We start from the raw sequence: 17,445 nt of genomic DNA on the forward strand, positions 1-17,445 counted from the left end.
TTTTTGACCCACTTAAACTGTTACACATGACCTTCTGTTATTATGACACGAAATTTCGGTTTCTGCACAAACATCGGTGGGTTGTCACCGAAGTAAGGGAATGCTTACAATTACAAAGGAGATTAAAACTCATCATTGGTTGGAAATTTTTTGTTGATAGTAATGAGAAGTTAGTGACATCGTATCTTTTGGATCAAAAATTGAATAATTGAGGTTACAATGGTTAAATATAAATTTAATTGAAGAGGCGTTAATAGTTCCTAATATAGTTTGGAACGGGAATAAAATGAGAGTTCAATCTTCTATTTAAAGTGTACATTAGATGAGGTCTTAATTAACATGAATAGATAAGCTTTATTATTATTAGTGACGGGATTCGGGATTAAAGGATTCGAAAATCGTATGAATTATCTGGACAACACATGCATCAGGACAACAAATCTCAAACATTATCGACACAGACGCAAACAGGGGACAACAATGTTAACACAAGAAAACAATGCAAACAATCTTTCGGCGACAAAAAAAGAATGGCTTATCCCATATGATTGGCGGTGTGATATTGTCCAAAAGTGACACACTTTTTAGCGCATTTTCTCATTTATGGAAAAAATGCACTATTGTGCTCGCCATGTCCGTCTGCCTGTCTGTCCGTCCGTCCGTGACCTCAAGTTTTCGTCGACGAGAAAATGCGCTCTCTGTCACTCACTGCAGTGAGTACTGAGTTATATTTTTTATCATATTAATAGACCCAAATGTTGGGCCAAACTGGGTCAGGAAAGCCCACAAAAGAGCAAAAAAGCATCACTTTTTGGACAAGTCTCGCCCATTTTTCTGCGTGATACCACTAAAGTAGTTCATAGTTATTCATATAAAGGCAATTAGTTTGCAATTATTCACAAATAATCACACTTAATTATAGTAGGGTAAAGTTAAGATTTGAACAACACTTGTCATGAGCTATAGATGCATACCTTGAAAATTTATATAAAAATGTAATTAATGGTATAGATATTATCGATTACATTTCTCATCAAAGGCTCATCAATAAATACATTAATATTGTTAAAGCATTCATACATAAACTATGTACACTTCCTCATTTGTTAAATAAATTGAAACATTTTCTAAGACATCATATTTTTTTCAGCAAAAATGCTTAAGACGTCAAACCAACGTGTCAGGTGTTTGTTTTAGTGCTGCCTGAGCAGCATACGAGTTTTTGAATAACTGATATACAAATGTGTTATTTTATACAAGTAGTAAATCAGGACATCTCATCCCATCTAATAGTTTACGCAAATATGTGTATATGGGTACAAGCATATATACAAAGCAACTGAATTCTGTTTAAAATGTATACAAATGATTCTATTTTTATACAAGCAGATATACCGAAGTACCTCATTCAATTTCATAATTTAAATAAATGTGTAGATTTGAGAGCGTGATTTATAACTACAATATCTTTAAACAAGAAAATTTTATAGGCATTAATATGAGTGATTGAACTAATTGCACAGTTCGATGACAGCCAGCGTCATCGAACTGCATATCCTAGGCAAACCAACTCAAATAAATTCTCATTCAAATCGTACGAATTTGACCTCATTTGTACCTTCGCCCTGTCCATCGGTGACGTTGAAACAAACGTTCCGTGGTCCATTAAAGTCGCGAATTTAAGTATTTGTTTGTCAGTTATTTCAGTTCCCGAGCGGCGCTTCCTTTACGCATTTTATCCCATTCTGTTCACTTCACTCGTGGCCGCCGGCCTCCACACAGGCCTCGGAGGGCTGGTCAATGGTGCCGTGATGGCCAGTGTTGCGGCGGACAATGTGGAGGACAATCTTGCCTGTCCTCACGCCTCGGAACACAGAGATGGCCTCAGCATGGCTCAGTCCGGCCATCGACGCGCCGTTGACAGCCAGAACTTCGTCTCCTGAAATATTATTTCATGTCTTGTAACATTATATAATATCTTATTCATATTATAACGACAATATTCGATGAAATTAGTTACTCTCCTGAAATATATTTCATGTATTGTAACATTAATTCATATCTTATACATTTTATAACGAGAACATAACACATATTGATAAATGAGTTAGATGAATTGCTTCGAATGATTTACTGAACAAAAAATTTAATGAATTAGCGAACACATCACGGTGCCTATATCAGCACCACGTCGCCTATATCAGCACCACGGCGCCTATATCAGTACCACGGCGCCTATATCAGCACCTGTCTCTTATACACATCTAGATGTGTATAAGAGACAGGGTGCTGTGTGGTGCTGTGTGGCGCTGCGTGGTGCTGCGTGGTGCTGCGTATTGTGTTTGATGTTGTGCGCTGTGGTGCTGCAGAATTTATAACAATAATACCTGCATACGGGTAATTTTATGTTCGGGTTTATTTTAGATTCGGGTAAATTTTACGATTAGTTATTCAAGTTAATTGCGTGTACGAAAAAGCATCTTTGTTTGGGGGGGATCAATTTTTTATGAATAAATTGACTTTGGTTTCGGCCATCTTGTTGGAAAAGAAGGCTTAGAACATAACATAGGAGAGACGAGAGGGAGGATGAAAGGAGGAAGCAGCGGGACACCAATAACAGCAGTGCATGGCAAGGGGGAGGAGAGGGCTACGGGTGAGGGAATAGAGGGTGAGGGGAAGTGAAAAAAAATGAAGGGAGCACGAACAGGGAAAATGAAGAAAAATCTTGTAAAAAAACATGTAATATAGGAAGATGTTGAAGAGAGGTAAGCAAAGAAATAAACGACGATGGATTGAACAAAACCTGATGATTAATGCCTTTAAAATGAAAATGGTTTGTGTGTTTTACTTCTATGTTTTCGTTATTTTATTGCACCCAAATTTTTATTGTTAAAAACTACTNAATGAGGGAGACGGAGATGGGGTGAATGAGGGAGACGAAGATGGGATGAATGAGGGAGACGGATATAGGATTAGGGAAGGGGCGGAAGGGAGGCAGGAGAGGCAGCGGGGCTATGACGCGTAAAATTGACGGAATAAATTGGCCGCAAGAAGAGAAGAAGAAGAAAACGTCGAAGACAAAAAAAAAAAGCGTATCAAGACGATGGAATTAGGAAAAATTGAAAATATGATGGAATTCAAATGAAAAATTTACACAGAATGTCGATCACTTGAAAAATGTAAAACTTTCCACATTTTGATGAACCAAAAATCTTTAGAGGCTCGTCGGTTACCAGACCGTCGGAAGCCACCCATGCAAATCGCTTAACCCCCAACGTAGAAGGAGGGGGGGGGGGTTAGGGTTTGATATCACACTTCACAAAGCCACCCTTCAATAAACCGCCCTTCGCAATATATTATTCAATTGAGTGGGACAGTATTAGGAAGCACAGTGGGACAATATTAGACAGTAGAGTGGGACAATATTAGGCAGTAGAGTGGGACAATATTAGGAAGTACAGTGGGACAATATTAGGCAGTAGAGTGGGACAATATTAGACAGTAGAGTGGGACAATATTAGGCAATAGAGCGGGACAATATTAGGAAGCACAGTAGGACAATATTAGGCAGTGGAGTGGGACAATATTAGACAGTAGAGTGGGACAATATTAGGAAGCACAGTGGGACAATATTAGGCAGTAGAGTGGGACAATATTTCTCACTGATTTAAGTACCGACATTAAAAAGTCATACCGTGAAAAATATTCTCTGGTATTCCTTTCTTCGCCTTTCCTGTCAAGTTCTTTTTTCGATTTCAAACAATTAACAGTTATGACTTGACTTAAATATAGAATAACAACATATGGGTAAACATTGCACATCAGATTATTCTATTCACCTTCTTTGAGCTTCCCTCCTTCAGCTGCCTGTCCATTAGGGAAGATGGTCTTGACGAAGATGCCCATACTCCCCTTGGGGGAGTCTCGTCCTCCCACGACCGAGAAGCCCAGACTCTTGCGCCCTCTCCCCTTCTCGAACACGACAGTCTTGACGCTCAGCGCCAAACTCTTCGGTCTTTTAGGGAGCAACGTTGCGGATCCGTTAAAGCTGTTGCGCATGATGCGTCCGCCGCTGAGCGATCTCTGCCATTTGTGTACGGGAGCCTGACGCCTGATGCCGAACTCCTTCTTGTGCGAAGTGTTAACGGGATCTGGGTCCAGGTCAGCAGGTCGATCGAGGTTAGGGAAGTTCGATAAAGAATCTGTACTATTAGAATTAGATTCGAGGTTTCTGTTAGAATATCCTTGAATGTTGTCGGGCCGGGACATAAGATCGGGTTCTGCGATACTGGTGGTTTGGTCGTAACTGGGCTGCAGAGGCTTGCGCCTTTGATCAGAAAACATAGATTTAGTAGGAGATAGTCTTGATTCTGACGAAATTTGACTAACGTCAAAGTTGGATGAGTAGATGGGCTGACCATCAATATACCGTGGTAAATTGTACGCCTGGGAGGAATGTGCGCTCCTATATCTGGCTTCTGTCAGCTCACTTCCGTTACGAGATTCAGAGCTATCGGGGAGTCGGCGTAAATTTTGTGGCGGCAAAGAAGCGTAAGAAAATTCCTCAAGATCGAAGGGATCCGCAAACGATCCGTAGGTTGGTGAAGTCATCGATGCAGGTTCGTTCGATGAAGCCGATACTTTACTGAATAATTTTCCAGTTTTCATTGATTCATCGTAGTTGTTTAGGTCAGTGAAATCTGATCTGGTTTTCTTTACTCCAATGTTGTTCCTGTAGACATCGGGTTCTGGAAAATCTTTTAGCCTTGTTGGAGAACTGGACGAAATACTCCTGAAATATTCATGGGGGCTGCGGCTGGCCCTTGATGGACTGCGATCATTGATATCAGAGTACCGTTCACCTGGAGTGGAAGTGAACTGTCCATCGTCAACCATGACATCCGCCCTTCTAAATCCATCATTTCCTGTGCATAACGTTGACTGATGATCCTGGTATGGTTGGTGCTGCTCTTCTTGAGGGGACAGCTGGTCCTGGTAAGGCAGCTGGTGGTTTTCCAGGTCCCTGGCTACAACGATGTCCACCTGACGGCAGGTGGTGCGCAGGATGGTTCGAGCGTCGTCCAGAGAGACGCCACGCAGCCTCTGTCCAGCGACGTTGATTATTTCGTCGCCCACGCGTAATCGGCCGTCCCTGCGAGCATATGAATGTATTAATACTCCACAACGTACATAATCGCAATCATGAACGCACAAATGATTAATTTCATCAATGAATTAATAAAAAACTTATATAAACAATTCCAATTTTTCCGCAGTTCAAGGCGGCTCGTCAGACATTATTCCGCAACAAAATTTAGGGCCGCCTAGGATACGAAGAGCTTCTCTATCAGCTTCTCTGTCAGCTTCTGTTCAGGGCATGTCCGCTTCGGCCAAGGGCATGAAGGGCAGCCTCTGGGCAGCTTGCAAGCTCGGTACGATTCGGCTCGGCCAACCCTTCTCAGACTCTCAGGCGACTATAAAGTCGAATAGGAGAAACTGACCAGAAACTGATTTCGATTGGGTGGCCAAGAAGTCACAGAATAACTTTGCGCCGAGTGTAGTGATTATTCGACCGACGCGTAGGCGGTACCCAAATTTTTTTAGGGTTTGAGCTTAGCAGTTAGGTGAAAATAAAAGAAAACTGCTTCACCTTAATTACAAAATTCATGTTGAAAATCGTTTGATTTAAAGAACCTTCAACCTTTTGATGCCTGACAAATCTTCATTTTAAGATTATACGAGTATTTGGAACAATATAGCAACAATTTCTTCTTTTTTTTTTAAATTCGCACATTAGCTACTTTTAAAAATATTATGATTGAATCAAATAAAACGGCCTGTTAAACATACACGACGCGCTAGAGAAAGGATAGTTTCGACATTTTAAGACTTTTGTCCCAGAAATAATTCTGTAAGAAGAATAATAAAGATCCTCTGTTATTGCTAGATCAAATGAATCAGTCCGACTGTGGACAAATCGATGTTAATCAAATATACCAATGACAGAATTTCAAACGAATTACACTTGAAAACTTTGTATACTTCCTACCTGTGGGTTAGACCGCCTCGCTCGATGTGGGCGATAACATAGCCTGTCGTAACTCCCATGTTGTTCCTTTTAGCTGTGATGTAAATACCCAGCTCTCCTGACGCGTCTTTGGTGAGTCTGATCATTTTGAAGGTACGTGGGGGAGTAACGTGAGAGCACAAAGAGGAAGAACTCGATAAAGGTAAAGAAAGTGAGGGTAAAGATAATGGCGAACGTGTGTGAGGGGAGTCACTGCGACAGCGTTCTGAACTTCCATCTGTTTGCAAAGTCCTTCCAAAATCGTACCCTCCCCTCTGATGGCTGAAGTGGTCGAGGGAGCTTGTGTCGTAGGATTGGCTACCAGCCGGATAAGGCTTGGATAAATATTGACGATTTAGTTGCGATACGAGAAATTTGTGCCGCAAAGATGTAATGTTTGCTGGCTCGGGTAAGACCGGGTGGATGTCTTCAGATAACGCAGGTACCATCTTTTCTTCGTCAGTTAGATTAAGTTTAGAAGTTTCGTTCGCATCAGGAGGGCACTTACAAAACCCAATCGTAGCAATGTCTGTTCCTTTGGGCAGTTGAAGCCTCTTCGTCAAGTTCCGTTGATTTACAGAACTGTTCTTCAATGAATTTGTATCGGCTTTAGAATTGTGATCGAAAGATAAGTCATTGCTCGTAAATGAACCAGAATCGGAGTTGGTTTCGGACGGACTTCCAGAACTGACTCCAGAGTCTACGTCACTCTCAACTTTTTTCAGTTTTCTACGCAACCTTGCCTGTAGTCCTAAACTTTCACTTTCATAGCCACTCTCAGTGCTGCTCATATATAAAGATGTACGATTTCCAGGGACATTTAGTTGATTTTGTGCGTTTTTCGACAAACGGTTCGTCATGTTCGAGAGGTTTGCAGTCACGGGGCTGTGGTAAACAAGAGTGTCCGCGTTCATAGACTGCGTAGACGCCGATCTTTCTTGGTTCTTCGTACGCGAAAAATTGGAATTGAGTCTCGATTTCAATGAAGTTTGATTCTTCCTCCACCACATCAACGGAAAGTTTTCCTCTGACACGGCCTTCAACTTTTGACGCAGAGCCTCCCTGATATCAGAAAGCGAGCCTCGCTCACTGGGATTCTTTTTGGGCTCTTGAGGTGCTTTACTGCCCGTGACTTCAGTAGACTGAAGAGCTGCTGAAGCAGGCCTGGACATTGATCCAGACCGAGGAGGCTTCGATCTAAGGAACGCGTGAGGAAAATTCGATTTCACTTCAGCAGTAATCGGAATGTTCTCGCAGCTCACAGTCTTAGTTGGGATGTAGTCATTGGATGCTATGGAAGTCATCATTTCGAGACGATCGGTATGATGATGATTCTGATGATGATGGTGGTCTGTAGATTCGTTGTTGATGCGGGACGTTGACGTAGACCGGGACATGACTGGGGTCGAAGTCGCCGATGTAGGAGGACCCGAAGTAGCGAAGAAACTGGGTCCTGAAGATCGTCTTCGTAAGGACCAAGACATCTTGACTGAACTACAAACAAAATAAATAAATGTATTAGTATTAGTTACAAATATTGCACACTTTGAACGATAATACTAATAATCAGCGACTTATAAACATGAGTTGTACTGTGCGTTCACTTGCAACTAAGATAACTTGAATTTATCGTTGCACATAATGGGGCTTTTATGCATCCACATCCTAATCCATTTTTTCTTCTATGATTACTTGATAAAGTTATTTCTAAAATTATTTCTATTTCTCAAGACCTGCCATCATCCCCAGGGGTGGCCGCGACCTTCTCCCTGCTGGGGGCCCTGGCGAGCTGCTCCAGACGCCGCCCCACCCGCCGCCCCCACGTCGCCAGTCCTGACACAAAAATATTTATATTCAGAATATAAAATCATTCATTGCATTAATTATGGTTTTTATGGTATGAGTTTTTTTTGCATCGGCGCATTGTGTCGTTCATGGCTTATTGTGCCGACATATTATGCCGTTCGTGGCTAATTTCGTCGACTTATAGCGCTATTAAGTCGTTTTACGTCAACACGATTTAAATTTGATGCACATAAATTGTCCTTGTTGCACAAGCGCATTTTATGTAGACTGACGGAATGCCAGAATCTGATGCAAATAACGAACAAACCGTACGTGACGTCACGCCGTACGTTTGTCACATGTCCAGACGACGTACAACTGAAGTCCGTATAACGAAGGTCGTGTTTTGACGTCTACACGTCGAGACGCTCGGTCTTGCGTCCGCATCCAACGTCACGAACGTAATAAAGTTCACGATTTAACGAGACGTTAAAAGCCGCTGGGTGTCACGTTACGTTGGCGTGAAATTTGCCAACAATTTTGTTTATATGACCCAAAATTTACAAATGAATTCCACTAATAATATGTGTAACGTCATGGAATGAACTCACGAATGTCACAAAAATTGCACGTAAATGTCACGAATTTTCGAGTGCATTAGACGCATAAACCACCGGAAGTGTGTGCTTGAATGAGTGACACGAACTAATGTCATTTTCAACAAGTCACGAGTAATGCGTCTTAGGTAAAACCTTTCGCATGGCCAGAATGAAATTTTAAAAGGCCGGAATGAAATTTTAAAAGATACGGGCAAAATTTTTAGCTAGAATCAAGCAAAAGTAGGAAGCTTACTTTCGATGCTGTGTAATGGATGTACATGTACTATATAGTGGCTGTGTAGTGATGATGAGCTGTGCAAGCGAGGTGTACTGTTGAACTGCGTTTACTGTTTTACTGGCCATAGAACTTCTTAATACTGGCTGCTGCACCGCTATGTACAGGCAGTACATAGGCTGCAATGTTGCATACTGGCATAGCTGCCGACAAGCCCGGTGCGATGCGACCGTAAGTGATGCAAAATTTCTCCGTATGTTGCATCGTCATGCAGCGATGCAAAGCACGCAGCAAAGTCATCGCAGGTCGCAAGGTCTTCGGTCATTGCAAGTAAGTAGGTTAACGAGCTCACCAACCGCAAAGTTGTCGTTTTCTTGTTAAGCTTTTACATTCTTCTACCGATTGATGGTCGGTCGGAAACACCCTCGCAAATTCGGTGCCGAATCCACTCGCATCGCCTATCAGAAATCAGTGTAAAATCCAGCTAGGAAGCTGTCAAAAGCACAATCGATGACTCGGTTGCGAAGCCGGTTGGAAAGTCAGTTGGGAAGTTGGTTAGAATGATGATTGAGAAGTTGATCGCAAAATCGGTTGGGTATAGTTGGTCAGTAATTCGGTTGAAAATTTGATTCGAAAATTGGCTGAGAAGTTGGCCGAAGAGTCGGCTAGGCAGTCGGTCAGAAATTTAGCTGGAAAGTTGTTCAGAAATTCAGTAGAAAATTTGGCTGAAAAGTCGGTCGGAAAGTCGGATGGTAAGCGACTTTTCGCTGTGAAATTCTCGCACGCGCTACGGCCGCTCTTTAAGGTGGACGCGGCGTGCAATTCGACGCCATTTGGCAGGAACGAGACGATCTGCGGTAACGTAGCGGGAGGGTGCTACGTAATGGCAAGCTACTAAATAACAGAGCACCGTTATTTAAAATGTGTATAAGAAATAAGAAAAAGGCGCTACGTACCGACATGGTCCTAAATATATGCGTGCCGTTATTTATATATGTAATGTGTATAAGAAAGAGTCGCTCCGGATGGCTATAACTGTCAAGGTAATAACTGTCAATGCAAAACTGTCAAGGTAATAACTGTCATGGTAATAACTGTCATGGTAATAACTGTCAAGGTAATAACTGTCAAGGTAATAACTGTCAAGGTAATAACTGTCAAGGTAATAACTATCAAGGTAATAACTGTCAAGGTAATAACTGTCAAGGTAATAACTGTCTTGCTTAACAATTGTCACGTTTTGATTCATTTTAATAAATTAGTAACAACCACGATATATAGTAGTACAACGAACTACACGATGACGGGCAATGATATGGAATGGGCATGACTGCCCATTCCATACGTGCAACTCCCACGCTGCAGTCAATACGTGAGTTTTACAGCGAGTTCTGAAAATCCATTTCGAATCCGTCTCCCTCCTTACTAGTCAAATATTATTAATGAATGTTGTCGTACTAAGGCTGGAAAAATAAATGGGTAATACAGTAATACTACACTTCACCTACAGCAGCTTCCCTTCATCGCGGGTTTTCAATAAATATTGATGGGAAGAATCATTCGCATATATTCGTCGGTTCGCAAGTTTCTGCGGAATTTTCGCAGGTTTCTGCGCCATTTGATCGGTAGATTTTTGAACAGCCCCGCGGAGCTCGATCGGCCATAAGAGTACGGTAAGGGTTTGGAAACACTTAAAACCATGACAACTAACCAGACAATTGCAATATAAATACGTAAATGAGTATTATCAGTCGCTAAATTCTCCTCATCGCGGATTTAACCTATCGTAACAACCATGGTAGTTGAGGGTTAACTACAGTATAGTGTCTGATTTGTGACACACTTTTGCACTTTGCTACTTCCTTTTGTCGAGACTAAGTGCATGGTCTGGATAAAATATGAACACCAGAGCAAAACATGCATCGCTATTTTTACAAAGCTCCAGTCATTTTATTGAGTGTAGACACTTACCAGGCTTGGGGGTGTGGCTGTCTTCCCCCAGCTGGTGGGGGGGCGTGGGGGAGCTGATGTCACCCCCCACCGACACGACTCGTCTGCGGGCAATAAAATATTTTAGTTGTGAAGTAAGTTACTTGATTGTGATAATAATTATTATTAATGTATTAACGACAGTTTTCTAGAATTTTGACGGTGTTTAAAATATTGTGCCGGTAAACTACTTCACTTTATGTGATCTCTTATTTACTGTACAGCAACAGTTTACGATATTGTGAGGAATAGTTGCTTCGTTGTCAGTATCAATTGTTCTATTTTGCCAACATCAATTTTCATAATTCCATATCATATTTAGTGACTTAAGATTATTTTTTCGGCTATATAGAATATTTTAGTAACGTTGAACCAAGTTTGTTTGTACGCTGTGCGAGTTCTGTTATCAGTAAACGCTTTTATCAGTTCACATTATGTTTAAACCATTAATATCCTGATTACAACATTGATTTAGTAAACAAATACGCTACATAAATTCAGGCGTACAAATGAATGTTAGCAACCGTTTCTTCAGACCGCTTATCAATAAATTTTTGGACAAAAAGCTAGGCACTGCAGTAAATATCTGCTAAGCCAAATTCAGATAATTCTCCAGGAATGAACATAATTTTTACAGAGTTAGATTTGTTCGTACACTTACGGTGAGTTTAGGCAATCCGTGTCCTGTTGTGAACCTCGCATCAGGCTGGGGTGAACGTAAGTCAGGCTGTGAGAACCATTATTTGGTTTGCTATGTGAACCAGTGTGGCCGGAACCTTGAGAACCAGTGTTGCTGGAACCTTGAGAACCAGTGTTGCTGGAACCTTGAGAACCAGTGTTGCTGGAACCTTGAGAACCATAGTTTCTGGTGCATTGAGAACCGATATTGTTGGCGCCTTGTAAACCACGGTTTTTCGTTTTTTGTGAGTAATTATTGTCTCGGCCGCGTGAATCTTCATTTAAATTGCTTTTTTGACAAGGATTTCGTTTTCCGTATGAAACTTGAACATTGTTATCATGCCCAGCAAAGCGGGAGGAACCGTGTGAAGCAGCTGTCTTTGAACCATGTGAACCAGCGGTAACTGAACCGTGTGAACCAGCGGTAACTGAACCGTGTGAACCAGCGGCCACTGAACCGTGTGAACCGGCGGCCACTGAACCGTGTGAAGCACCTCTCCCTGGTCCACATGTGGGATTGTGGACTTTACAGCCAGGGTCGTGGACGTGAACCACTCTACGCCTGAACAGCCGCATACTGGCGCTGGAGTGGGACTTGAGAGTGGGCGAGTGGTGAGTGTGTTTTAGGAGTGGGGGAGTTTTTAGAGTGGGAGGGAGAGTGGAGAGTGAGCAGAAGTCGTCAGAATGAGCAGTGCGAGGTCGGTGAGCTGTAGGGTAAGAGAGACACGTATGAGTAACATATCCTACACGCCTCACACGTATGAGTAACGTATCCTACACGCCTCACACGTATGAGTAACATATCCTACACGCCTCACACGTATGAGTAACACATCCTACACACATAAATATATGATGTTACTACTTCAGTAGGAGTAGCCAGATGCTAAGTTAGGTTCACAATAGTTTTAATGGTGAGCATGACATCGCTTGTTCGGAGGTAGCTGCATGAATGGTTGAATTAATTATTAATTCAACCATGGCTGCATGGGTTTGGTCAAAAGAACAGCCCTATATCGCCATCATACAGATGATGTGCCTCGATATCAAGCCACCATTACCCTCATCATCACCATCTTCACCACTTCATGATGTGGTGAAGCAGTGATGCCCAGCGTCATCATCGCACCTCAACCGCTTATCATAATTAACTACATCGCATCGTTATATTCAATGAAAAGGTGATGTAGGAGGTTTGGTCAGGCGATGCAGGAGGCTTGGTCAGGTGATGCAGGAGGCTTGGTCCGGCGATGCAGGAGGCTTGGCCAGGCGATGCAGGAGGCTTGGCCAGGCGATGCAGGAGGCTTGGCCAGGCCGTCGATGTAGGGGCCTCAACCGCACGCCGCCCGCTAGCTTGAAACTGACAAATTTCAATTCTCCGTCCGTGACCATCCGTGACCGTCCGTGACCATCCGTGACCATCGAAAATCTGGTCACCGGAATGCTCGGTTGCCGCTGAGTCATATACCTGCCTTCATTTTTACTCAGACTTGAACAAATCAATAACTTCTAACATCTTAAACTTGCTGGCGTAAACCAAAATGCACTGTTACAAGTAAAAATCATCGATATATGTAAAATATACAAATATTATACAAATATTATTATATATAATAATATTATATTATAACATATATACATCGATAAAATATAGTTAGAAACAAAGAACTCTTATACAGTCTCGTTCATATTGTTGTTGAATCACTGGTTAACTTTGCTATGCATTATCTTATTAAATATAATATAATATATAATAATGTAAATAATCATGCCGCCAGTCTCTCGTGTACACACACTCATAAAAAATTATAATTCATATTGTCCAAATGTTGAATATATCATTTAAAAATATAATATTGTATTATTTCAATGAACGTGTTATAACAAATCTTTCGGTCATTGCTATCGTTCCCTAACTCATCTATGACAGGCAGAAGCAATATACTTATTGCCTCGTAGCAAACTTGCGCTAAAGATTTCTCACAGAATTCCATTTTTACACGCTGAAATCCATCACGATGAGCGATTGGATTCGAACTTGCAATGAAGCGTGGAAGTTTAGCAAGTCTTTGCTAACCCCTAATGAAAATTAGGGCCGTGTTAGAGCCGACAGAACGGCACCGATTCAACTGCCGCTCATAAAACGGTTCATATTTTTATCAAGTAGGTTACTCAATATCATGACTTTCATTGTATCATAATAAACTTTCATCGTTCCACTCATTTAGTAGAGAAAGGCTTCGGGAAAAAAATTCAGTCAGGTTTTCCAAGGGAAGTTCCGTCGAAAAATTATTCTTTACATGGGAACGATTTCAAATGAAATCTATGAAATCTTAAAATAAAAAGATAATAAAACCGAACTAGAAGTTAGAGAGCGGCAAAATATCCAAATTTCGCAATAATAAGACACCGTAAGTATCATTAACCGAACAGGTGCTATTATATTTAGACATTATATGCACATACATCAAAAATAGCAGGAACCGCGGCGCCAAAACTCACATATAAAAATTATTATTACTTTGCGAAATTGTTGTACGAATTGTATTTGTGATTAAAAAAGTAAGACACAGCACGAACCTAGCATATTTTAAGTTTCACATCAATTGCTCGAAGACAAGAACATTGATATCAGTTTAGGTCTTTTTAAATTCATGTGTTGACGCTCCAAAGAACTTTCAAAATTACGTGGAAAAATTTCTGCGCTGAGACTGCACAAAGAAGAGGAAACTGCGGTGGCTGCACGGCTGCTGTAACATCAGCCGTAGTGGCTGCACGGCTGCTGTAACATCAGCCGTAGTGGCTGCACGGCTGCTGTAACATCAGCCGTAGTGGCTGCACGGCTGCTGTAACATCAGCCGTAGTGGCTGCACGGCTGGCTGCTGTAACCTCAGCCGTAGTGGCTGCACGGCTGCTGTAACATCAGCCGTAGCGTAATCTCTCCCTGGCAAAAGGTAATTTTTTCACACAAAAATCCCCTCTCTGTCGCAATCAGCTTCTCCGACACCAAAATGTCGCCTTCCCAAAAACAATCACTCTCACTCAGGTATCATTTTCCCAGCAGAAACCTCTACATCTGCGCAGCGTTCAGCGATAGTCGTTCTAGCGTTCTAGCATTCAACGCGCCAGCGTTCAGCATTCAAAGATTTAGCACTGAAACTTCTAGCGTTCCAGCGTTCCAGGGTTCTAGCATTTAGCGTTCAGCGTTTCAGCGTTCAGCGATTGTCGTTCTAGCGTTCTAGCATTCAACGCTCCAGCGTTCAGCATTCAAAGATTTAGCACTGAAGCTTCTAGCGTTCAGCGTTCCAGCGTCCGGCGTTCCCGACCTGCTGCGTCGTAAGGCTGACGCACGACGCACAGCAGAACAATCGCCGCGCGTCGTCCATTAGCGACCAGCGAAGTCGTAAAGAAAACGGCGAGACCGCTCCTGTTGAACGCCGTTTCTGTTGGGCGCCGCTGTTTTTTTCAACAGTTTTTTTTGTTTACCTAATAAAAAGCATCTGTCGTCACCCACTGTTATTTACTTGAAGCATAATTTAGCGTTTAATAACGAGGATAACAATTTAAATTGAAAAAATAATATAATATGAATTTAAAAGTGAAATATAAATCAAAAAATTGTGTTTTTTCGTGCGAAAGCGCCAAGTGAATTTCTTTTCCGCAACCCAAGGAAGGGAGGGTGAGGCAATTTAGGCAATATAGGCAATATAGGCAATATAGGCAATTTAGGCAAGGCTGAAAACTGAGCAGCAATAAGGGCGGCGCAATAATATCTTGCGTCGGCCTGCACGCAATATGTTGAGTCATCGCTTTAGTTTCATTCATTTTTGAAAATTCAATATTTCTTTTGGCCATGAAAAATGTATCATTTTTTGGCCTAATGAATAAGACAGTTAAGAGGGGGATCATATGGAACGCTTTCAAAATAACGTATTAAAATTATTGATATAATATTGAATTGAATTCTATTTAAAAATTTGTAAATCTTCGATAAATTTCTTTACATTTTTGTAGATGATTTCTACGATACTGAAATCTATCAACACATTATGTGTTCTTGGACGCTTCATATTAATTATAGATTAACACCGTCAAACTAAAGATATTGCATAGCATAGGATTTAAAACAACCTCATCAACATCATAATTATGAGATGTTCAAAACCCACGATTTTTCAGTTAACCAAAACAGCAACCTTCTTAAATATTTACAAAGAAAACTATACAAAAATGTAAGAGCTAAATCTAATGCGGCCTTAAGCTCGGCCACCTATTTGTGTCCAACATCTTTTTCAATAGGGTTCGTTCACATCCATGGATCATATTGGCAAATTCTTGCTCTTCCCGCAAAGTTTACTGAAAAAAAAATTACTTAAAGGGCCGCACAAAAACAAACCCCGCGGCTTTTGAGCCTTAGATTAACTGAGGCGGATAAGAGAGGCCATACATGGACACACGCTGCCTTCGTGGCCCCCAGCTGCGGTGATGTGGAGGCGCAGTAGAAGAAGTAGCAGTGTTAAGCGATAGCAGTAGTGGCAGCAGTGTTAAGCGATAGCAGTAGTGGCAGCAGTGTTAAGCGATAGCAGTGATGGTAGCAGTGTTAAGCGATAGTAGTAGTGGCAGCAGTGTTAAGCGATAGCAGTGATGGTAGCAGCGTTTTGCGATAGCAGAAGTAGCAGCAGTATTTTGCGATAGCAGTAGCGGCAACAGCAGTGTTCTTAAATAACATATTCAACCGTGATTTAAATAGCAGCGGTGCTTTGCGAAAGCATGAAGTTTATCAGCTGCAGTATTCGAAAAGTAGCACAAGTGAGATACAGCAGCAGTGTTTGGCAAAAACAATACATCAACAAACGCGCTAATTTCAGTAAAGGTGAGCGGTTTTGCTGCTTTGGAATGCACGTCAACGACGTTATCAGGAGCTAGAGTGGGTATAAAGTATTGGAAATACCTGCACGTCAGCGACGTTATCAGGAGCTAGAGTGGGTATAAAGTATTGGAAACACGTGAAGGTTGAGGCAACCACGTGAAGGTTGAACCAACCACGTGAAGGTTGAACCAAACACGTGAAGGTTGAGGCAACCACGTGAAGGTTGAACCAACCACGTGAAGGTTGAACCAAACACGTGGAGGTTGAGTCTACCACGTGAAGGTTGAGTCAACCACGTGAAGGTTGAACCAAACACGTGAAGGATGAACCAAACACGTGAAGGTTGAGGCAACCACGTGAAGGTTGAACCAACCACGTGGAGGTTGAGGCAACCACGTGAAGGTTGAACCAACCACGTGAAGGTTGAACCAAACACGTGAAGGTTGAGTCAACCACACGCGGTTGAGGCAACCACATGCGGTTGAGGCAACCACATGCGGTTGAGGCAACCACATGCGGTTGAGGCAACCACATGCGGTTGAGGCGCTGTCCACAACCTCGCGCAGGTTCGCCCACGCGCGCCTGAGCGATCGTGCGCCGCGCGTCTGACGCTCTCCTCGTTTCTTCTTTTTCCAATTTTATTTGTTTATTCTTCTTTTTTTCTCATTATTTATATTAAATTATTTTCTATTTATTGATAATTTATGTAATTTATATTTCTCTTTGCTGCGTAAATTCATAAAAATTCTCATGTTTAGAAATTAAAAACGATGACATCGAAAAACGTAAACATTTAATCACAATGCATTATTATATCCGTTTCTATTCGTAAAATTAGTCTCATACTTCACATAAATTATCAAGAATGAATGAGAAAAATTAAAGTTATCCGTCACTTCACTCATGCGATGCAACATCTGAAGGTCACTCAATACAAGGTCATGCAGGTCGTAAGGCAGGCTTTAACTTTACGGCCATCATAAATAATAAACGATATTTTACCGTTATTTGCAAGGTGGGCACGTTATTTACCGTTATTTGCAAGGTAGGCACATAACGTGAGCGGTAAAAACAGACGAAATAATACTGTTGCCTTCTCACGCAGTAGCCCCCCTGCCCCCTCCTTGCCCTCTCTCTGCCCCCTCCCTGCCGCCTCCCTACCCTCCCGCCTCCTCTCTCTACTCCCTCCCTGTCCCCTCCCTACACAAAGGCCCCAGATGTG

At 41.9% G+C, this 17,445-nt stretch overlaps 1 protein-coding gene across 1 annotated transcript in view; it reads right to left on the bottom strand.

Annotated features, from left to right (window-relative positions):
- Window positions 1-726: 726 nt before the first annotated feature.
- Window positions 727-17,445, bottom strand: part of LOC108682820 — a 30,379-nt gene continuing 13,660 nt past the window's right edge. Inside the window, exons 2-7 of the mRNA XM_018172061.2 lie at window positions 11,337-12,060; window positions 10,658-10,740; window positions 7,801-7,900; window positions 6,050-7,561; window positions 3,840-5,152; window positions 727-1,939 (exon numbers count right to left, since the gene is read on the bottom strand). Of these exons, the coding sequence (XP_018027550.1) occupies window positions 1,755-1,939; window positions 3,840-5,152; window positions 6,050-7,561; window positions 7,801-7,900; window positions 10,658-10,740; window positions 11,337-11,929 (3,786 nt within the window). The 5' untranslated portion in view covers window positions 11,930-12,060 and the 3' untranslated portion in view covers window positions 727-1,754. The remainder of the gene's footprint in view (window positions 1,940-3,839; window positions 5,153-6,049; window positions 7,562-7,800; window positions 7,901-10,657; window positions 10,741-11,336; window positions 12,061-17,445) is intronic.

The sequence above is a fragment of the Hyalella azteca genome, unplaced genomic scaffold (assembly GCF_000764305.2).
Source record: "Hyalella azteca isolate HAZT.00-mixed unplaced genomic scaffold, Hazt_2.0.2 contig11482, whole genome shotgun sequence".
NCBI classification, from domain to species: Eukaryota; Metazoa; Arthropoda; class Malacostraca; order Amphipoda; family Hyalellidae; genus Hyalella; species Hyalella azteca.